The sequence below is a fragment of the Mastigoproctus giganteus genome, chromosome 7 (genome assembly GCF_048544385.1).
Source record: "Mastigoproctus giganteus isolate SK-2022 chromosome 7, ASM4854438v1, whole genome shotgun sequence".
NCBI classification, from domain to species: domain Eukaryota; kingdom Metazoa; phylum Arthropoda; class Arachnida; order Uropygi; family Thelyphonidae; genus Mastigoproctus; species Mastigoproctus giganteus.
The window spans coordinates 43454947-43480085 of record NC_143581.1 but is presented as its reverse complement, the minus strand read 5'-3'; the positions used below and the strand labels follow the sequence as shown (position 1 = coordinate 43480085).

At 36.4% G+C, this 25139-nt stretch overlaps 1 protein-coding gene across 4 annotated transcripts in view; it reads right to left on the bottom strand.

Moving 5' to 3' along the window:
• mxt (Eukaryotic translation initiation factor mextil) overlaps positions 1–25139 on the bottom strand; it is a 322652-nt gene that overhangs the window by 13062 nt on the left and 284451 nt on the right. For all 4 annotated transcript variants that reach the window (XM_090377627.1, XM_090377628.1, XM_090377626.1 and 1 more), the window contains one exon: positions 4587–4826. In XM_090377627.1, coding sequence (XP_090233753.1) covers positions 4587–4826 — 240 coding nt within the window. The remainder of the gene's footprint in view (positions 1–4586; positions 4827–25139) is intronic.

Below are 25139 nucleotides of genomic sequence, written 5' to 3'. Positions count from 1 at the left end.
TTTAATTCTCACTGTGACGGCAGATAATAGGGCACAACTTGAGACTAGAGCAAATCAAGCTCTGTATACTCTACAGCGGTGGGCTACGAGAACTTTCTACAGATCTTGTCTGCCAAAACGACTTCCATCTTGCTTAAGGGAACACTGGACATAAGGAGGCCACCGCAAATTAAAATAAATCGCGTACAATCAAATTTGCCCAACAAATGAAATACCTTGGGATCATTTTTGACAGCAAGCTCACATTCGAACTGCATCTCAGGCAACTCAGGACCAAGATTAGGAACTATTTGGGCCTGATTGCGTGAATCTCACACAGGGACTGGGGGCTGAGTAAACAAACCATGTTGCTGTACTACAAGACTACTTTTCTCCCGGCGATCACATATGGTGCACCAATATGGTACCACAGAACCAGACTGACCACCAACAAAAGAATACTGGACTCGACACAACGAACAATATTGCTCAAAACCACCCGAGCCTGCAATACTGTGAGCACAGAGGCACTCCAGGTTCTTACTGGATCTTGATGTGGTCAGATGCGGACTAGCATACTATGTATCAAAAGGAATCTCTGTGACCTACTCAGGCTTTATGATTGAACCCACAAACAATATAAAAATGGAAAAAGCTCGGCTCTTGGCACACTTAAAACAGGAATGGCAAAACAGGTGGACAGACTCAACCAAAGGGGAGGTGACATGATGATTCATACCTGATGTAGACAGAGTTTTCCCGAAACTACCTGTATGGTTCCATCCAGGCCTATATGCCAACTACTTATGACGTGTCACGGCCCCTTCAATGAGAAACTAACATCTCTGGGCCTCCTCCAAGACCCCAACTGTTCATGTGGCGAACCGGACAGCTGGACCCACCTCATGCACAAATGTACAAACTACGAGGACCTACGTGGAAATCTAATAACAAGATTGACTTACGTGCCGCGAGGCCAGGAGCATCATCTCTTGGACACAAGCGAAGAATATAAGAACCTCACCAGATTTGCACAGGAACTCTTTACCAGAAGAAGAACCTGTTCTGTGATCAGGAACTAAGGGCACAGTATGCCTTGTAGCAGACATTAAACTTCGACAACACCGGACTATGAGCAAATAAACCAGCACTGAAACTCAAATTGTCTGACCCAACCAACCTACTTGAATAGGACGCACACCACAAAAACGATGGGCTCACTGGATGGAAAAGGCACTGGACCACCCTCCCTGATGATGGAAACAGGATCAACGGACCAGACCCATCCAGGATGCAAAAGAGACACTCCACTGGTCGGGTATATAACCCATAAACGTGACTGACCTCAACCTACCTGGATGGACACATAGTCCATGAATGACATTGGGGCACTGGTTACGATTGCTTCGTTGGACCCATATCTTTTCCCCACCTTGAACAACAGATTTTCTGCCAGTGACGCCAATTGGCGACCGAGCTGGGCACTCTTTCCTGGCTTTCTTTTCACTCCATTGTAGGGGGGAGGTGCCTGTCCTCTTGTCTCCTCCCTTCCTCGCCACCCCCATTTGTCCTTCTGGTGGGGCATGGACATGCCCCACTGACACCTATTGGGGTCACCTTCCCTATTGACTCCATATTTCTGTCTCTCCCCTCCAGTCTTTAGTCTCCCTCCCCTACTCTACCTGTACACAAACGATTGCCCTACACGTCCAAATTTAATCATTTCCAAATTACTGTTTGACAATAGTTTTGGCCTTTCAAATGCTAGCGCTCTTATCCCCCCACGCGAAAGATCAAAAAAAATGTTTTTTTTTTTTTTTTTTTAAGGTCCTAGCTACTGAAATCTCAGGAAATTAGGTGGCAGAATCTACCAGAGTAAATAATTATAATGCTGGTATACCTGGCCTGCCTCCACAGGGCTGAACGTGGACAATGTTGGGCCTCAGCAGGGGTCCAGCGGCTAAATGGCCAGAAGAACAACTGTATATAACACTATATGTATACAATATCCACACACTTTTAAATCTCTGGCCTTTCCAGTGAACTGGCACACCTACAATGAAAGCAACGCGGAGATGGGGGAACCCCTGATGCCGCTTGACACTAAATACACTCTACCTAAATATCATTGCTGGCCAAGTACACCCGTTCATGGCAATGGTCTTCCCCTCTGGCAGCGCCATCTTTCAGCAGGATAATGCACCATGCCACACCGACTGGACTGTTCGAGACTGGTTCACAGAACGTGAAGAAGACTTTAGGTATTGCCCTGGCCTCCAAATTCCCCAGACATTAATCCCATCAAGCATCTGTGGTTTGTGTTGGAACAGCAACTCTGATTTGCAGCGTCTCAACCACGGACCTTACAGGAGTTAAAGGATCTGCTGGTTACGTGCTGGTAGCAGATACCACAAGACACATTTAGAAATCTTGTCACGTTCATGCCTCACTGGGTAAGAGATGTTTTGGCTGCACGTGGAGGACCAACATCATATTAGGTAGGTGGTCACAATGTTTTGGCTCATTGGTGAATATACTTAATTTCTAAGAAATTATTTTAAAAATTAATACTTGTAAGATTAACGTGCAAGAAATACTAGTTACTATATCAATTAATATCAACTGAAAAGCTTCCTTAATATAAGTAACTCATCTCTGATAACTGCACAGCTACTTGCTCATTATAAAAAGATAAACATAAAAAAACTGGACAACTATTAAAAGGCCATTACTTAATCTGAAATGCATTTCAGACAGGAAGTCAGTATTAAAACACTAAAACCAGTGCACGGACACACGCACAACAAAAATGAGTAAAAATTGAAATACATATTGAAATCAAAATATATTAAAGTTGAAATAACAGTTCCCACATTTTTACTAGATTGCTTTAAGTCTAGTAAAAATGTGGGAACTGTTAGGTCTAGATACCGCTCTAAAAAAGTGGACTATGCATTCTCCAGAAGACACTGTAAAACTTAGTTCTTTTCAATTATTAGCTAAATGTTTCTGACACAATTTACGAACATTTGAACTGATTTTTGGATTTCTCATGGATCCAGATGTGACAGTGCCTCATGCAGATATTTACCTAAATGCAGTTCAAAACAGTGTTCTGAACTACATTTACAAATGCCAAGATAAATAAGATCAAATGATAAATTATTTTCCAGATTTGCTGACAATACAGGTTCTATAGTCAAGGTTGTTTATACAACCAGTATACAGTTTCAAAATGAATTAAACTGTGCAGTTTAATACATTTCGTGTGTGGTTGAACTACATGCAACTAGAAAATAATGATAGCATAAATTTTTTTTTATTTGACTATCATAAGACAAGGCAACTCTTGAGCACACATGCTCAAGAGTTATCAAACTCGTGCACTCTGATCAATATTTGCACTACCATAGTTCATGCCATTCTCATAGTGTAAAAAAATTCATCTTACAAATGAAAGTGCATAATGCAATAAACTATTGTTCATCTAATATCACAACCTGCAATACATAAGTGCTGTGCTTTGGACAAGAGCTTATCCGTCCCCACTTCCTTGACAAATCAGTGAACCATGCAAGTCAGGAGCTCAACCCTTTTACCTTGGAGCACAAACCCACTGCACCTTATCATAGCTCTTAGCACAAACCCATGCACCTTATCAAAAGCTACCTTATCATAGCTCATTATCAAATAAATTAGAAAAAATTTTAGAAGTACAGACATAAAACTGGTTTTCTCCTCATATTCTAAAATTGGCTTCTTCAAAAATCCCAGTAAAATAAATTTACAAAATACAAGATTTAAAACAATACAGTTTATTTGATGAACTGTCAATAAAACTATCCAGCAAAATATCAGTTCAACGTTAGTCAGACATGTCTTCCTCACATTTCCAACACAAACACATACTATCATAATTACAGTTTTCAAAATAATATTTGCCACATCAACATTACAATGCACCACTCATTTTACAAATCCAGGTTGGATACTCAAAAATTTTAATTAAATTAAATGATGAATATAAATTATGCATTATGGAAGCATTAGCAACATTCAAGTTTAAGTTAGAAGACAGACACATGCTAAATGCTGGAAATCCTGTGGAATTCTTGGACACGTGGAATCTAAGAAAAGTAAAACTACTTTGCAGCAATCAGGAATGTATTCCCCAGTACTCATGATTTTTCAAACCTATAACTACAAGTGATCTGTCATGGATACATATTTGGCCATGGCAAATGCAATGCAAACTTCAAAAAGACATAAGCATGAGATGATAAGAGTTTATTCATTATCATCTCATGTTTAATTATTTTACTATTTTTTTTTTCCATATTTGTGCCTTTTTTTTGTATCACCATTCCCGGTGTTTTAATATTGACTTTTACCTAAAATGCATTTCAGATTAGGGAATGGCTTTTTAATAGTTCCCTGTTTTTTTCTTTTTTTTTTTTTTTCATTCTTTTTATTTTAATCCTTTAAAACAACAAGAAAGTAACTGTGCAATTATCAGCAGTCAGTTACTTATATTAAGGAAGCCTTGCTGTTGATAATAATTTTTAAAAATTAACAATTTGAAATGATCTCTTAACATGATCACATACCTCTCTTATGATGCAAGGTACATCTCTGGCAATTCGAGGCATATCTTTTGGAGTTGCTTTGCTAAAAGGAGAATTTGCAAGATCCAACAGAAAGTCCCTGGTATAACAAATTTTGCTAGAAGAATGTGAACATTGATCATCTTTTTTTTTTACTGAATCTACCACAGATCCAGAGGTTTTAGAAAATTGGGCACGCCTGGCTTTAGCACTAAGAGATGGCAAATTTGTAGATGCTTCTGCCTATAAATAAAGCAAAACCACTCTAGTATGAGAATATTATCAATATAACTTGTAATCCCATTACTGTTTTATATCATGAGATAATTAAAGTTTTTAAAAAATACTGAAATGTCTACAGGGTGCCTAATCAAGAAGCGTAGCACATGCTTCTTGATTAGACCGGGGTTCGAGCCGACGAACACCAAATATGGAGGACGCAGAAGGTCAGGGAATGACCACCGCATATCCCCAGCCCGGATAAAGGGTGAGGGTTGGCGTCAGGAAGGGCATCTGGCCATAAAAAAAATTTCATGCCAAAACAATAAAAATGCTGACCCCATATTTATAATGGGGAAAAGGTGAGAGAAAAAAAAAAAAAAAACTGAAATGTCTACAGTATTTTTATTGTTTACTTTTTTGTAAAACAGCTGGTTTAATTATTAAGGGATGGTACTAATGATGCTACTTTTATTCCAATGTGGTCATAGTTCCCAAAATTCTTGGTAAGTCATAACCATATTATTTTGGAAAAAAAAAAAAATCTTGCTGATGTTTATACAATATAAACTGTTAGATGAGCTCCAGCTTCAACTGATTTACCAATAATGACTTCTGAAAGTCTCATTTTTATTGGATCAACCATTCAACACAATAAATATAATTTAATAAAATATATGATTAAAGAAATTTGTAAAATGATCTCTAATATGTTTTGGATCTGAGAAAATTAACTGTGGGATTTTGCCACAGCCCTTTCAAAGCAAGAGAGAATTAAATTTAGCTAGTAAAACACACTAAACCATAAGAAGAATCCAACTGGGAAATGACTTCAGAAGTGTTAAAAATTAGAAGCAGAAGGCAAATTGTAAAGCAGATTGTTACAATATAGTATTGAAATACATAGTAGAAAACTTGCTTCTTTTCCAAATGGTAGCTGAGCATTCTAGTCTCTTGCCAAAGCTATTAACCACAAATGTTGCCCATCTCTGTCTAAACCAGATAGTACTATTTCCACTGCAGTCAAGAACAAAGCTGACTTGCTAGCATCCTATTTTTCTTCCAACTCCTGATGATCTTGGTAAATTACCTTCTACCATTCCCAGTATGCTCCATTCGATGCCTGCTGTGATCTTCTGTCAAAAGGATGTCAGAAGGATTTTGAACAATCTTGATGTTAAGAAAGCTCCAGGTGCTGATGATATTTCTCCGCTTGTTCTCCAAACCTCTACTCCTGTTCTGTGTCACCTTTTTTCACTTTCTTATTCCAACGGTGTTTTTCCTTCTGCTTGGAAATTTGCTCATATCAAGCCACTTCCTAAAAAGGGTGACAAATCCCTCCCGTCCAATTATCGTCCCATTGCAATCACCTCTTCTATTTCCAAAGTAATGGAAAAAAAAAAAAAAAAAATTAACTGCCAACTTTTAAACTATCTAGAAACCTTTCGTCTGATCAACGATTGTGAGTATGGATTCCATCAATGTTGATCCACTGGTGATATTCTGGCTTATGTTAGCCATCTTTGAACAAATTCAATGAAAAAGTTTGGTGAAACTCAAGTAGTTGCTCTTGATATTTCAAAGGCTTTTGATCGTGGTTGGCATAAAGGTCTTCTAAATAAGTTTTCACCTTATGGTTTGCCAACTATTTTTTGTAAGTGGGTATCCAGTTTTCTGTCTGACCGCTCACTACGGGTGATGGTAGATGGCTCTCTTGTCTTCTAACTTCTCCACTAATGCTGGCGTTCCCCAAGGTTCGGTCCCCCCCCCCACTCTTTTCCTCTTGTATATTAATGACCTTCCTCCATTGACTGGAAATCCTATCTGTAGTTTTGCTAATGATAGCACATTGCACTCCACTTTCTAGTTTGAAAAACCTTGCCATGCTCAAACAGCTTCAACTTCTCAAATATCCACTACCAATTCTTTAAATGCTGATCTCCAGATAATTCTCCAGTGGGGCAATGATAACTTAGTTGATTTCAATCCTTCTAAAACTCAGTCCTGTCTTATCTCTCGCAAAAAGGATTCTTCTGCTCCTATGCTTATCTTTATGACACTCTGATTCCTAGGCAAGATCATATATCGCTATTGGCTTATAATCTCTCTTGGCATAAGCACATTACAAATATTGCTTCCCTGCATCTCTTTTGCTCTCAGCGTTACTTTTCTCTCAAACAGCTAGTCACACTCTCTACAAATTTCAAATCTGCCCTACCATGGAATATTGTTCCCACATCTGGGGTGGTGCCCCCAAAACCTCTCTCAGGCTTCTAGATTCCATTCAAAAGAGGGCAGTTAGATTAATTAATGACTGAACTCTAACAGAGTCTCTCCACTCTCTGTCTCATAGATGTTCTGTTTCTGCTGCATATCTTTACTATAGATACTTCCATGGGCACTGTTCTTCTGAATTGGGTTCTATAATTCCCGTTCTCTCTTCCAAAGCAGTCCAAACACGTGCAGCAGTCCAATCAACATCCTTTTACCATCCATCTTGAAACTCACAGAACCAAGTTTTCTTCTTCATTATTTATTCGTTCAACTTACAATTTTTGGAACAGCCTTACATCTTAGGTATTTCCCAAAAATTACAATTTACAGAAGTTCATGTCTAATGTCATAAGTATTAACATTAGACATTTAATACCTCTCGTGTTTGGGGTTTTCATAAAAATTTAAAAAGAAGCCAGTGAAAACCCAAGTGAATTCAAATTAGAAATCGGATATAGTTTATAAGGTGAACACAAACTTTTTGATAGAAAAACTGATACTGAAGCAAATAACACTGTCATTTATCAGATACATAAATGTAATTATTTTTTGTAACAATCCTCTCTTCTTTTATTTTCTTTTTTCTTTTGTAATAATCATTCTATCTATGAGTTTCATGTTAGGATCCATTATGTATGACATGTAGAGAAACATGTGCTTGGATGAAGATAGAAATAGTTTGTTTTATTAAAGAAAATTTCTGCTCAATGTATTATATGCTTGATCTATGTTCCTTCTTTGTTAAAGAAGTATTATAATTTTTGCTATTCTTAATTCTGAGACATTACGAAGTAATATAAAACTGCATCTTGCTAAATGTACTTTATGTCACATTTCTTATTGTCAATGCTTCCTGATGTCTACTCTCGAACTGGAGGGTTTGAATGTTTCGTATGGATACTACTATTTGTTGTTAGCACTACAGTAGATCGAGAGAGAGAGAGAGAGAGAGAGAGAGAGAGAGAGAGAGAGATACAAAGAAAAAGAGGCCTATAATGAAGAAATAGCATTTGTCTTTAGTTTTATATCAAAGATTCCTTGCAGATAGCACTGCAGTGTTATTTAACAAATGGAGAAGTAATTATGCATTGTTGTATTCATGGCTGCGGATAGGTCTGAATTTTTAATAAAAAGTTTTATCAGATTTAATATGAGTTGTAAGTGTATGATGCTACATTTCAGAAGATATTTACAAGGAATCATTTGATGCCCTGTTTAGATTTTACATTTCCCAAAGGTTAGAAAAAATGATAAAGTCAACAGGAATATTACCAGATATTTATCTGAGACTGGGATTCACAATCTCAAATGAATATCATGTTAACCTGTCTACAGTTACTTCATTAAAATACATTTTAATATATAGTTGGTTAAAATACATTTAAAAAAATAGAATAATTTTAAATGTTATATCCTCTGATAAGGAAACTGTAGATATCACTAGCCAACATGATTTTTACCTCCAAGAACTTAAATGCTGTTTTAAACAAATTTTTTGCATAGATTTCGAAAATCACTATGATGGTTTCACATCACATCACAATTATTAAATATAGAGGGAGTTACGTATTACCAAAACATGACAATTTCGCATAACCTAGCCAGTAATATACGACATACTGATTTATTTTAAGAGACATAAGCTAATTCTCTTAATTTTAGCACTTGATTCTGGACTCTGTTTGCTAGTGATAAACGTAATCAGATTTCTACCTATGGTCCTTAGGTTCAAATTCTGATGCAACAATTTACATTTGAAGACAGCACACTAGGGTTTTTGGTGAGGATTTTTGTAGGCTATGCCATGGTTTTCCAAGTATTAACTGATTGTGTCATGTTCTAAGGGTTGTAAATCTATCTTCCAAACAGTAGTGGGGAAGATAATAATAATCAAGTTCAAGTTGAGGATTCCCTGGAAGCCTCTACTTCACAAGATGTCAACTATCAGCCAGTAAGTTCAAGTAGTGAGGTACATTTAATCAAACAAGGTGAGTTGAATGATTTGGTTCAAGACTTAAATCTGCCAAAAGAACAAGCTGAACTGTTAGGTTTTAGGTTACAGCAGTGGAATATACTCGCAGCAGGAACAAGGATTTCAGCGTTTCGAAAAAGACGTGAAAAGTTTTCAAAATATTTTGCTACGGAGGACAGTATGTGTTTTTGCAAAGACATTTTTGGACTTCTGAAAGAACTAGGTGTCATGCATAAGTCAGATGAATGGTGTTTATTCATAGATGCCTCAAAATTAAATTTAAAAGCAGTTTTGCTTCATAATGGCAACAAATTTCCATCAGTTCCTGTGTTTCATTCGGTTGGACTTAAAGAAAGTCGTGAAAGCATGTCTAAGGTTCTACATGCTAAAAAATACCAGGATTATGGTTGGAACATATTAAGGTTATTGGTTTGCTTGTTAGTGTGCAGGGGGGGGTTCACAAAATATTGTTGTTTTTTGTGTTTATGGAACAGCCGTGAGATAGAAGAACATTATGTTGTGCAATAATAGGACAAGCAGGACGAATTCATACCAGGACAATGTAAATTAAAATATATTCCTTTAGTGCAATCAAACAAGGTTCATTTTCCATCCCTGCACATCAAACATGGATTGATAAAAAATTTCGTGAAGGGACTAGATAAAGAAGGTAACGGATTTGCACATATGAGAAGTGTGTTTCCTAATTTAACATATGCCAAACTTAAGGAATTTTTGTAGGACCCCCAAATTAGGAAACTCCTGAAAGATGATTTGTTTGAAACCCAGTTAAAGGAGGTTGAATTGGCAGCTTGGCAATCATTTAAAGTAGTAATACTTGGTTTTTTGGATAATAGGAAAGAATAACACCATGAAATGTTGGTGTCTAATTTACTCGAGTGCCATAAAAACACGGGCGGTTGAATGTCGTTGAAACTTCATTTTCTTCATTCCCATCTTGAATTTCCCCCCGAAAATCTGGGAGATGTGAGTGACGAACAATGAGAGCGGTTTCATCAAGATATTTCCACAATGGAAAAACAATACCAACGGCTGGGATCCTGTAATGATGGGGGATTACTGCTGGTTCCTTGTGAGGGAGAGTAAGCAGGAATATAAGAGAAATTCCCCTAGTAGCAAACATTTTTAAGGACGTTTACAGGTATGCTGATTATATATTACTGAAACATAACTATTTCTCTATGATTTATGATAATTTTTCCAAAGTTAAATGAGTTATAGAGAACGTATAATATTGTTTTACACTTGTATTACAAACTTGAATTATAAGTATCCCTTTATTTTAACATTAAACATTGGTACATCTTTTGATGTAGACGTGGTTAGACTTTTTATGGTGATTTTCGGAATCAGGGCATTTATTTCTTCCGGAATCACATATTTTCATTGCGGAGGTATGAAAAAAATATTTTTTTGTTGGCTAGTATACATGAATGTATATGCAATATTCAAAATATTTTATTCCAAAAATATATTCAAATTTCTCTTTTTAATTTGGCTCTAAGTGTGAATGATTAAGTAAAACAGACAGGGGTATTAATACACAGAATACCTAGAGTTTCAAACCTGGTGACATTTGAGAAACCCATTATCGGTTTGGCTCACAATTTAAAAGAATGCATAACTGAAACAAAAAGAAGTTTTTCTTATTTAAATTTATATACATGAGTTTTGATAAGTAGCACAGTTGACTGCATTGAACCACAAGATTTTGCCAAACATGCAGGAAAATTGCCTCAGTTGCTAGCTTTCTCTTTTGATGCCATTTTATTTCAGGGAGTACAGTGAGATGGTTTGTATATTGCAAGTATGTTTATCACCATCTAAGATGCACTGTATTAGTATTAGCCTTGGCTAAATGATGCAAGGAAGTAATACTAGGTGTAAGTTGGTTCCAACAATCAATTATGCTGGGTGAAAACAAATTTCTGCACTATTCTACAACCACCCTTTTTCAATTGAAATGTGTCTCCTGTCCTTTGTGTGAGAAAGGGTAAAAATACCATCAGCACAATTACTCCTTCTCAGACATTTATCCAATCTTGTTACAGCCTTAAATGCTTCAATTAGGTCAACATGCAGGTGCCTAATTTTCAAACACAATTTATACAAGCCTACTCTTTCTAGGTAACAATATCCTTCTTGTGTCTTGAACTAATCGTGATGCTCTTCTTTGTACCATTTTCAAAGGCACTACATACTTCCTAAAATGAGGTTTCTAAGCCTACATGCAGATGTCACTTTGTAGAATGTTGATGATATGTTAAAATTTTAATTTTTCCACATTATAAACTTTTTTCAGTTACAAATGAAGTTCTAGAAAAGATTGAAATATATTATGCCAAACTTTGTTAGAAGTATTATAATGATCATATTTGTCATAGTGAAAACTTTTGAAATATTATAAAATTTATTATTGTTAACTTCTAAAATGTAGTTTTGTTTAGTTAAAAAAAAAAGTTTTTCTTATATTTAACAATAAGTTTAACTTGATGTTAACCTTAACATTAAGTTTACCTTACTCTCATCATTTTTTATCAAGAATAACTGAATATACATTTTCACATGAAAGCAGACTTTGATATGCAAGTAATCACCAGAGATGCTGAACAAAACAGTGTTAAAGAGAAGAGAAACTATTAAATGGATACATTATTAACTATGTTATTCAGAAAGTTTAAATCAAAAGAAAGATGTTTTTGATACAATAATAGTTATTCCATATCTGACAAGAAAATAGAAGAAAAAGCTTTTCTGGATCTAGTACATTTTTCTTATACAGGCAAAGTTAAACACAGGAAAAATTTGCTTTTGGAATTTCGAATCAAATTTGTATTCTTCCAGATGACAAGTTGAAACAGAATAAACGTTTTATCAGTAAGAATCGTCTCTCAAGTGAAGTACTTGTTATCAAAGTAATTTTAAAGAATTACAGGTAGGGGAATATTTGTTTCTGTCACTGAAGTTGACATTTAGAGAAATAAAGCTCTAATGGAAAAAAAGTGGCCATACAAGAAAGCACTTAAAAAAAAAAAAAAAAAAATCTGAAATTTGTTAATGTTAACTTTTCTCTTTGAACATAAAATGCAGAATTTATTTGTTCTGAAATTAGTTTAACTGTTATGAAAGTTAGTTTGGCAGGTGGTGACCAAATTTTGTCAAAAAAAGAAAGAAATAAATGTTTAGGTACCAACTTTATAATACTATATGACATTGAAATTTTCTTCTGTATATATTTTGTAAGGATAATATTCATTTATTTATTTTTTGGAGAATTGTTTAATGATTATTGAAAAAAATATATATATAAAACATTCCAAATATCTTTTCAGATGACACCATGGTTCTTCAACCTGTGTGTGTTTTACAAGCAGGGTAAACCCAATTTGGCCAAAAAAGGCAATTTCTTAATTTTAGAAATACCTTTTTTTCTTTAATAGATGTTAAAAGGGGTGTGCAGAGAGGAAACAGATATTGCCTAACATATTGCATCATTATTTGTCTTTTTGGTTTACTGAGAAAAGATTTTTTAATTAAAGTAGTTTGTAAAATATATACAACAATATGATCACTTTGTACAATGGGATAATCACCATAATGGCATTCGAGGTGAGCGGACGCGCTTAGACAGGGCTCCTCAGTTAAGTGGTTTACTTTTGGATAGTGCTTTTAAATATTTGATTTATTTAGATATTGTTGGATTATTTTGTTATAGGTTTTCCTGTAACTGTTTGATTTTAATAATATTATAGATATAATTTTTTAAAGTTACTTTCATTGATATTTATTTAATTTTATAATGGTAGTTACGAGATCTGCCTTAAACACATCACAGGGTATCGTGACTCACACGGAAATAGCAGATGGCGATTTACGGGTGAGTCATGATTTAATCCGTTGTGGAACCTGTGGAATGTTTTCCAAGGTCGACCTGGTGACTAATCCTAGCTCACCTGGGGATTCTTTTCTTTGTGATCGATGTAAGGAGTGCACCGATCTTAAATTACAATTTGGTGCACTGAGGGAACAATTTGAGTCCCTGAAAAAACGAGTGCTTGCCCTCGAAAATAATGCATCTGGGAGCTCGTCAGGGACTCAAAACTCCAGCAATCTACCAAGTGATGCACACCCGATTCGAGCCTCAAAACAGAAAAACCAAGTGCAAACTACTCTGGTTAAAAAGGACATTGTATTATTAGGAGACTCCATTGTCAGGGAAACGGGGAATATTTTTTGTAATAAAGATAGGTGGAGGAGAACCAGGGTATGTCTGCCGGGAGCAACTATTGATGATGTCACCAACAGACTGTCAGATTTTAAAGGGGGTAAAGAAAATATTATTATTCATGTGGGGACAAACGATATTAAACGTACACGATCTGACGATTTGTTGGAAAAATACAGAACCATGCTGAGGAAATGTCGCGAGCTAGGCCATAATGTCTATGTGTCTGCAATTCTGCCCAGACACGATAGGAGGGATTATATGTTAAGAGCCTTGTGGATTAACTCAAGACTTGAAGGAATCTGCAAGGCTTTAGGGGGTAAATTTCTATCAGCATGGCCCACACTAGTAGGTAGAAGGAATTTGTTTTGTAGAGACGGGATACACTTAAACAAAGGTGGTGCAAAAGTTTTTGCCAGTATTATTGAGGATACCTTAAAGGTTCAGGGAAACTGCTAGTTAGGGGGGATGTGGGTAATACTGACACGCGTTTATCTGATAATATTGGTCAAAGTAACTCTTGCACATACCTCAAGAGTTCTTATCTGTTACCCCAACTGGACGTATTATCTAGATGTTCTGGGGGCACAAACGTTTCACGTGGGCGGGTAGCTAATGCGAGGGAAGAGAGCCTAAAAAACTTCAAGGGTTGTGTTAGGGTTGTTAAATATACAAGAACAGTAAATCTTAATTGTTTATACAGTAACGTTAGAAGTGTCGTCAATAAAATGAGCGAATTCGAACTGCTGGTTAAAACAAGTAACGCGGACATAATAGGGCTTACAGAGACGTGGTGCCACCCGGAAATTGGGGATGATGAGTTTCAGTACGGCTTGTATAATGTATTTAGGAAGGATAGGTTAGATAGAAGGGGTGGTGGGGTAATGCTTCTTATCAGAAGCAGCCTGAGTGCGACGATGGCTTTCCCGGATTCAGACGTTTCACATGCTAGTATAGAGTCTGTATGGTGTGAGATGGTTGGAAACAAAGGTATAATGCGAGTAGGAGTAATCTACAGACCAGGTGATTGTGAAGATTATGACAAAAGCCTCTACATGCAAATGGAATGGGCAAGTAAGCGTCAATGCCTTATTATGGGTGATTTCAATCTGCCTCTAATTGATTGGAGTAAATGGGAATAAAACTCGACATGGGGAACAAAATTTTTAAATCAACTAGATGACTGTTATTTGTATCAATATGTCAGGGAAAATACTAGAGAAAAGAGTATCCTAGACCTCATCATCACACATGAATCAGATGACATAACAGGGCTGACAGTAGAGGAACCAGTAGCAGGAAGTGATCACGGAGTTCTACGGTGGATGATGACGAGACAGGTAGCAGAAGTAAAAGCCAAAGGAATGGGTTTTAATTTCAGAAAAGGAAATTACGATGCCTTAAGGTACTACATGGCCTCTATTAACTGGGTAGATATCGCGTAGAGAATGAATACAATTGAACTGTGGTACGCTTTTAAAACATTAATCACAGATGCCTTGAATGCGTATATACCATTAAAAAAATACTCCACGAGGAGGGTTCCAAGTTGGATGACTAGTGAAGTTGCCGCATTACTTGAGCAGAAAAAGGTGGCATGGAAAGGTTACAGAACAACAAAAAGTACTGAAGCCTATAACAGCTACAAGGTGATGTGTAATAGAGCCACAGAAAAGGTTCGACAGGCAAAGGCAGTTTATGAGAAATCACTAGCAAACAGAGCAAAGAGGGGGGATAAAGAATTCTTCACATATAAAATGCCAAGAAGAGCAGGACAAACCAGATCGGACCTTTATGTAAGGGAAAGGGGATAGTAATAAATACACCAGCTGCCGTTGCAGATGAACTCAACAGTTATTTTGCATCGATATTACAAATGAAAAGCCTTTTGTGGCAAAGGAAATTGTGGGAGCGAAGTTAAAAAATATGTAATTAATGATATTGAAATTTCGCAAGATTATTTAATGAAAAAACTTTCGAGCCTACAGACCAGTAAGGCTCCTGGAGTTGATGGAATATACCCTATAATCTTAAGAGAGGCGGCAAAGCGAGTGCATTGAACCATTGAGGCTAATTATGCGAGCATCATTAGACTCTGGGGAGATTCCCTTGGATTGGAAAAGTGCAAATGTATCTCCCATACATAAGGGTGGCTCTAAAAGTGAAGTTGGAAATTATCGACCTGTCAGTCTGACTTCAGTAGTAGGGAAAATCATGGAGGCAATGATCAAGGGTGGAATTCAGGATCATTTGGATCGAATTGAAATTCTCAAGGATACTCAGCATGGTTTCGTAAAGGGAAAATCATGTTTAACAAATCTGGTTCGCTATTTCGAAAGGGTCACTCACGAGCTGGATTTAGGGAATAATTTCGACATTGTTTATTTAGATTTCAGCAAAGCTTTTGACTCAGTCCCACATGAGCGGTTGCTTTATAAGCTGGAACAGGTTGGAATCACTGGGAAAATCCTTAGATGGATAGAAGGATGGCTTCAGGGCAGGAGGCAGAGGGTTGTGATAAATGGCTATTCCTCAGATTGGGTTGATGTAAGAAGTGGGGTTCCCCAAGGATCAGTATTAGGACCACTGTTGTTTTTAATTTTCATAAACGACGTTGATGAAGGGATAGAGGGCGTGATGTCTAAATTTGCAGATGATGTTAAAATTGGGAGAGTAGTTAATGATCACTGTCAAGCTGAGCTTCTTCAGAGAGACCTAGATAGACTTCAGGAATGGTCAGAAAAATGGCAGCTGTGCTTTAATCCAACAAAGTGTAAGGTATTACACCTGGGAAACAGTAATCCCAAAAAAACTTATTCACTTGGTGGAGTTCAACTAAAGCCAGTACTGGAGGAAAGGGACTTGGGTGTTACGATACGGTCAGACATGAAATTCTCTGAGCATTGTAAACAGGTTGCAAGGAAGGCCCATGGTGTCCTATCAATGATCTATCGAACTTTTGCAAGTAGAGATAGGGACGTGATAATCCCATTATATAAGGCTTATGTTAGACCACACTTGGAATACTGTGTTCAAGTATGGAGACCGCACCTGAAGAAAGACATCGAGCTTCTTGAAAGGGTGCAAAGAAGGGTAACTCGCCTGGTGAGATCGGCAAAAGGGCGTCCTTATGAAGAAAGACTTCGAATATGTGGGTTGCAGAGTTTGGAAACTAGACACCTTAGAGGAGATTTGATTGAGGTGTTTAAGGCTCTGAGAGGCATCAGTAAAATGAATGAGGACAAAATTTTCAAGATTATAAATGATGCTAGAACTAGGGGACATAAATTCAAGTTACGGGGGGAAATGTTTAGATTGGATTGCAGGAAGTTCTATTTTAGCCAGCGAGTTATAAATTACTGGAATAAGTTGCCTTCATGGGTGGTAGAGGCCGACAGTTTGGGGAAATTCAAAGGTCATCTGGATAGTACTTTCGGGTAAGGGAAGCACATAGGATGATAGGTTTAATTTCCTTTTTATTTTATTAATTATTATTATTTAGTTATTTATTTTTATTTTTTTGTTTTTATCATTGTTTTGTTCGGATTTATTTTTTTTAATTTTTTTTTTTTTTTTTTTTTTTTGGCTGGTGCAGCATAAGCCATAGGCTTTCTTGCACCATGCGGCCGTTACTAATACTAAAATACTAAATACTAAATACTAATACTAAATAATTTATAGCCCAATGTATTAAAAGTTTTATCAAAATCTAAGTATACAATGAAATATACAATATCAAAATTATTCTTTGCATCCATTACCTCAGTCATCATTACAAAGAGAAATATACTTAAAATACTTTCAAAAAATTTTTCTCCTAGAACAACAAATGAAAACTTTTACTGTTATTATTTAACAAAATCTTGATACACTGGAGGTGCCCTAGATAATGTAATGGGAGGGGGCTAAGTTGATAAATTCTGAGGGCCTCAAATGGCTGATTATCATGCCTACTTAATAATTTTAGCAGTGCGTTTGCTATTCATGGATGGGTTTCCATATTTTAAGCACTTTAAAATATTAACACATTCTCATTTTGACTTGACTGCTCAACACCACACTAAAATTACTGTTAAAAATGAAATCAGATTTAAAAAAAAAAAAAAAAATGTGCACATTTTTCATGGAACAATATCCTCTATATTTATTGATATATTACTTAATTCATCTTTATCAATTTCTGGATCTGAATTTCACTGAAATTTTCTGATTTCTTTTATAAGACTAAATTAGACAACTGAGGTCAACAGGTGTGATCTCTGATTTTCAATGTTATTTTCAAGCCTGTTATCTATTAGAAACTGGGTGTAGTCTACAATTTGTTGAAAATGTAGATAAGAGAGATGGCAGCATTTTATAGAAAAATCAAGGCAATTAGTAGATTAACAGGCATATCATTTGAATTAACTCTCAAAACACAGATCTATGTACATACTCCCCAGAGCCCAAACCTGTCAGAGTGGTTTAGAATACCCTTATATCTACTGTAAATTTGGCTTGTATTCAACTGTAAATACCATACTATGTGGGTGTATATAATTTGAGTGGTAAGCATCTTGATTCATGGCAGTAAATTGAAATAAAAACACTCCAATCAGGGTAGTTTAGTAACCTCTCAATGCTCTGTGAATTTTGTTAGGATCGGGTTGTAAACACAACAGTTCTGAAGTGAGTAATGCAGCTTATAATTTGAGTGGTGGACTTGTTTTATACAGCAAATTGAAATGAAACTATGCAGATCTGGTCATGCAAGGACACTTTCACATATACTGTAAATTTAGTGTACTGGACCATAAATGGCAAAGTTCTGAGAGTGTTTGTGATGCTTATAATTGAGTGGAAGCCACCTTGTTTCAAGATGGCAGATTGATCCCCTCTCTTTTTGTCACATTTATTCTCTTGATATATATTTTTATATCTGGCTGATATAAGATATAGGGTGAGTACAGACAAAAACACTCACATGTTCATTAGGGATGGCTGTTGTCTTGGGTAATGTAACTGAATACTTAGCATGCAGTTGTGATCGAGTAAGTACATTGTTACAAAAAAATTGCATAACCCACTGGAAACTACTCTGCTATTATACCTGGTTGCAAAAAACAGTTACAATGAATATGTAAATTCCTCTGGCTACCTTGGTACTGTATCAGAGTTTAAAAAGAAACGATTCATGAAACAGCCTAGGGAAAATCTTGTTTGTAATTTAAAGCTGTAGAGAATGTGGTGTGGCAGTGTTATCCCACAACTCCAAGAAGTCGAGGGCAGTCACAATATGTAGCCAAGTGCTAGTGTGCTCTGTGAATTATATACAATTATTTCAGACATCTTATTAATATCAAATATTTGATACTTTCAGTTCAGCTTGACATCTCCTTGTCAAGCTGAACTGAAAGGTACTCTTCTCATTGCTGTCTACTCATTGGTAAATAAATATATATTTGCATTTCAAACTTTAACATCCTATCACAATCTAATATGGGCTATCCAACCAAAGTCAACTGCCATTCCTTAATCCTCTTGTTCTGTACAGAATTAATGCACTCAGAGCAACCAATACTAAGTTGATTTGGTTATACCCTGGAGCGTGGTTATATTTTGCTGTTGTTTGTTTGTTTTTTAGGAGCATTAGCAACTAAGGCCATATTGCTCCGGGATATGCAGTGGTCATTCCCTGACCTTTCCGCATCCTCCATATTTGGTGGTGATGGGCTCGAACCCCGGTCTATTCAAGAAGCATGTGCTACACACTGCTGCTCCTTCCCACCTGTCTACGGAGGCGCCCAAGAGTGGTTATAACTGTGCTTCATGAACACACTGGGTATGAAATGTATGTAAGTCATGACTGCTGAGTTAACCAACACCAGGTTAACTCTCAGTTCAAGCTAATTTGTTCAGTTATTGCCTTTAATACTGAAAAACAGCTGCATTATCCAATGTTTAAAACATCCTTTTAAGAAAACAGCAGTAAGCCAAAGTCATGCTTAAAAAATCATGCCACAGCTGCTTCAAGAAAAAGTGATATACATGTTAATGGCCCCCTTGTGAAAGAGTCCTTTGTAAAAAAAAAAAAAAAAAATTTCATCCATATTTGACTGAATGTCCAGTTTGTGATCTGTCAATTACTATGAGCCTATCACTTTTTTTTTTTTTTTTAACAGAATAGCAACCCACTACAGTGAAAAACCTGTAATCTCATGGGCCTGCATGACCAAAATCAACGTCCCTGTTACAAGAGGTAATCAAGCGCTTGATCTTGTATACTCTACTTTTCCACTTCAAGAAAAACTTAGCAGCAACATTACATTTAAATCTGACCACAAAAATATAGAAATGCATGCAGCAATTTGCAGTGGTAATCCCCCCCCCCCCCTCTGGAAATCATCAGAAGAATGTCATCAATTAAATTTCTTCAGAAAGAAAAGTTTTTGCAGCTCTTAAAATACTACCCATGTGATTCTCTCAAAAATATTCCTATACAGGATGCCACCTTTCTTCTTATAAACCATACTTTAAAGTTTAAAAGACTGTGGAGAAATATGGCACTTTATCAACACAAACAAAATATAAAAAGAGCAGAGCATTGTTTCAACTCAAAAAAAAATTTAGTCGTACAAAAATAATGTTATGTCCACATGAAAGCACAATAAAAGAGCACTTTCTACAAAAACAACAGATACTTTACAGCACAATCTAGTCTTCGAATGGATAAAATACAATATGGAAATAAGCAATTCTGACATCTGCACTGAAGGTATGCAAAACAGTTCTAGAGAATTCAACTCTTATGAAGCAGACAGAGTGCAACATGATATGCCTCCTGGTCAAGCTCTGCTAATTAACCAACTTGTGAACAAGAATACAGTTCAGCATGTAATTAACCAATTATGCCTTGATAGTAGTGAAGGCCCTGATGGCATCCCTAGGTTTATTATTAGATTGTCCAGAGCTTACATCATTGATTCATTAGTTCATATCATTGCAAGGTGTGTTTCCCAGCCTTTTCTTCCAAGACAATGGTTAACTTTCAGGATTAAGCTGATTCCTAAAAAAGCTTGTAGTAATAACCATAGAGGCTTGACCAATTGCTGTTTCGTCAATAATTACTAAAATTATTGAAAAAATCATGCTCCCATATCTTCAACATGCAATCTTTGCTAATGCACTTGTCAACATGCATTTTGGTCCTAGAGGGCACTCAACAACAGCTAGCTGACACCATTGTGCACATCCAAACTGCATTTCAAGATAAGGCACAATGCGATTTTTTTTACTTAGACATCAAAGGTGCTTTCGATAACATAGATCTCAAGAAAGCTTTTGAAATACTAAAAAAAACATTTTCTCGTTGACACAATAATCACTTTCTATCTTCAGTACAGCCTAAATCGCAGATTTCTCCTCTTTCCCAATAGTACTGACAATATTCTCATCACAACCTCAATATGGTACTGCAGAGAACACCTCTAGACTAAATTTTCAGCATCTCTTCACCACTTCTACAAGAAAATCCAAATCTACTGCCATATGCCGACGATTTCAAGTTATTTATTATCTCCAAAGCCAATGATGATATTCACAAAGTTATTCATGATGTGAATTTACAGATTTGTGAAATCATCAAGTATCTGAAAGATCTCAATCTTACTATAAATGCAAGCAAATCTGCTCAAATTACTTATTCCCTTCAGAAACAACCTAACCACAGAGAAATAAAAATTGCAGATGTCCCAATCCCAAATGTCTATGCTCACAAAGATCTTGGAGTTGTTTTTGATAAAAATCTTTCCTTTAATGCCCACTATTATATGTTGCTCAAAAAATTCAAAAAGTGAAATGGTTAACCAAATAAGAAACAGCAGCGATTCAAGGCAAAAAACAAAAAAAAAAAAAAAAACAGTCATTAACCATGTTCAAAGATACATCTTTCCCATTCTGTCTTATGCTTCCGAAATCTGGTCTGGTGCTCCTCAAATAAACGTCAAGAAATTCTTTGCCCTAGAATATTGGGTTCTTAGATGGCTCAATAGTAAGCTTCGTTTTCTCCATACAATATCCAGGCAACAGCTTTATGAAAACTTAAAAACAAAGCCTCTGCAACAGATGATCAATGAGTCTGGAGTCATGCTTCTTGCAAAGTTAATTACTTCTGCATGTGATTTGCCAAACATCCAAGATAATAGCTGTTCCCAACAGAGAAAATTCACAACACTAACAATTCAAATCCATCCTCTGCAAGCTCAAACAAATGGACAGAATATTCGCCAATGCATTCCTTCACCTCATATATTATTACAACATTGATTGCAAAGGTTACTCAACTCTGAAGCCTACAGGAGTCAGATATCTGATAAAAAGAAGAGAAATAAAAACAGCAGCCTGCTTCAACCCAGTAACTGCAACTGAAAGCCAGTTATATGAAATCTGCTATGTATTTGATTATTTTATTTTATTTCCTTTGTACTGCATTATCTGCCCCTAGCCATGTGCTGTGATGGGCTTGCTCTATTTGCAATAAATGAATATTTATTTATTTATTTATTAAGGGCACTTGATCAAGACCTTGTCCCAGTAATTGGGGGATGCTATCTGGCAACTATAAGGATTTGTATACAATAAAATGACACTAAGCATGAATTGTATTGTGCATCAGAAAATATGCAAGGGAGAGTTTTTATTGCAACGTTAAGATAAAATAAATTATTCACAGTTTATATTGCAATCCAGCAAACACAGCTGCAGGGTAGAGTTTAAAATTCTTTTTATACTTAGATGTGACTACGTAGGTCACAAGAGTTTAACAATTAGTCATTTGAAAAGTAATTGTCATTAACCATATTTAGCAGTCGTGTAGTTTCCAACCATGTTCAACTCAAATGCATGTAATAATGCACTCCTGCATTGATCACTTGGTACATAGAATTATTCATGGTTTATGCTGCAACCTACAAATTGCAATGTAACCTCTGAAACAATCAGCACACTGCTCATCAATAAGGCTTATACAGATGCCTCGCAACTCACCAATCCAATAACACTGAATCGAGATTACAAAGTACCTAGTCCACAGACTGCTGGTGTAGTAAATACATCATTCTCATCACTCTGTTTGAGAGATCAGTCTATAGTCTCACCTACCATCTAGATCCAGATTGGCTAGCTAGGTGGGTAAAGTGCCTGCCTGGCAACCCAAAGATTGCGGGTTCGATTCCCGCCTCGGGCTTGGATCAAAGTATTGCAAAAAACCTTAGGAAGTGCATTATGGCCACAGAAGCCTATGCGCCAACAACTACCAAAAAAAAAAAAAAAAAAAATCCAGATTGTGAGGCCCACTGCAATAAATGTTAATTTGTAGACAAATCCTGAGTACATGCCAGATACACATATCTGGGATGCACTCAGGACCTGATACATATATCCTATTCTGTGATTTGCATGAAGTGGCATATGTATCAAAATCCCCCCCCCACCAATAATAATGGATGAAAATCAATGATCAATAATTGATCCATGTGGCCAGAGTAATCATACATACCCTACCAAAAATGAAAACTTGCAGCCATGCAGGCTCATAGAATGAAAAACAGTTGACTCAATTCCTGTTCTCATCTTTCCACCATGTTTAAGTGACTAGACTGTGCCAAATTTCCAGAGTCTAGTCACTTTAGAGTCTGCTAATGGTTGTACTATTCTACCAGAATATCCAACATTTACAGAATAAACTGACACCATTAAAACAAATTCTGTTATCCAGGCAGTTTGATATAATTTGCTTCACTGAGACCTGGCTCGAATCAAGTCACGAGTACATCACTGGTACATCAAATCAGTCACCTGTGGCTTTGCATTTGCATTCAAGGATAATAGTAGGGGGAGGTAGAACATCAATATTTTGTAATCAATTTTTGCTCACCATGCTGAATAGCATTTCCAGAAACTTGGCAGATTTTGATGTATTTTACACCATACTTTAGTTGAAGGCGATCTCCACTGAAATCACTGGTAATGGAAATGCCATCCAACTCTTCACCTGACACAGTCCTTGAGGATTCCAACTGGATAATCACCTCTACTCTTCACCAACAAAAATTGTATGTGTTGATTTCGGACTTCTACAATTGAATTACTTGAATAAGATAGCTCCTACTATGGCTCAGTACAGCAAGCATCATGATTGCCAACTGGCCGCTCACAAAAGGCACCAGCTAATTGGACCTTATCCTCACTATACCTTGTATGCTTGATCCTCCTCCTCAAAACACTAATCAAACCACTGATTCCTATTTTCAACTACATCCAAAAAATCCCAATTGAAGAACAAGAAGTGGTCTCCGACAGTTTTAAAATTCTGTACAGTGGGATCAACCGACGATGTTACCAACAGTAAATTCTAAGTGGGAAGCATTCAACAGTGAATAATCGTGGATGCTACTAAAAGTTTCATACCTATTAAGAAATATTGTTCAAGATTTAGGCCTAAATGGTTATCTAATGAACTAATGAGACTCGTAACAGAGAAGAAAAATGCATGGGATGCATATAAATTATCAAGCGACTCAGAAGCCTATGGCAGATATAAGCTAGTCTGTAATCAGGTCACAAAGGAGGTTAGGCAGGCAAAGGCAGATTACGAGAAATCCTTGGCAAAAGAAAAACAGCAAGGATTTCTTTACTTATATTAACTCTAAAAGGCACTCAACACAACAAAACATACATACACACCTACATACATACACTTGAGGTGTATAAGGCCTTGAATGGATTGAGCACACTGAATTCTGATGGGATCCTTCCACTTGTTCAGATTACGAACCTAAGAGGGCATAAATTCAAATTAAGAAAAGACAGATGTAGAATAGATGTGCGGAAATTTGCCTTTAGCCAGCGGGTAGTTAATTGCTGGAACAAACTTCCATCTGTCATTGTGGAAGTTGATAGGTTAAATAAATTTAAGGAGGAACTAGACAGGCATTTGGAGGGAATGGTATGTTTTTTTTTTTTTTTTTTTTGGTTGATGCTGCATAAGCTCATACACTTGCTTTCTTGCATGACATGCCACTACTACTACTTGCTGGCCTTCACCTTTTCAGATGCTACAGCAGCATATAGGGGAAACCCTGGAGACCGCAATTGAAACAAACACACCTTGACCTATATCACCTGTCTATCCCCTCTAATAGTTTGTCTAGTTCTTGCTTGAATTTATTCAAGCTACCTACTTCTGCAACACCAGATAAGAGTGTGTTCCAACAATCAACTAAACACTGGCCGAATGCAAATTTCCACACCTTCTGCAACACCAGATAAGAGTGTGTTCCAACAATCAACTAAACACTGGCCGAATGCAAATTTCCACACTTGATCCTGTAACCATCCTTCCTCAAATTGTATTTATGCCTCCTCGTGTAGTCTGAGCAAGAGGAAGTATTCCATTAACACTGAGCTTGCTCAATTCATTTAAAGACTTAAATACCTCAAACAGAAGAGTTATTACACCTCTGATTACAACATGCTGTCTCCAAATTGTCCAATCCCCTCCTCTCTAGAGCATGGTTGATCCCCTCTCATTTTAACAAAGGTTTCAAATTGAAACAGTAACTCCATATGCACTGGTAATAATCTGGCAATATTAGTGACAGAATTTCCCTGGTGAATTATGAATGGCCAAAAGAGCATGGGTCATCCTTCACCAACAGAAACCCTGGCAAACAAGAGTTATTTTGATCACATAGTAGGAACTGGAAAGATCCCTAATTCAGAAATATTATTAGCCATATATATATATATATATATATTTCCCCCCCCCCACCTTATCTAAATATCTCATACTATAATCTAGTATATC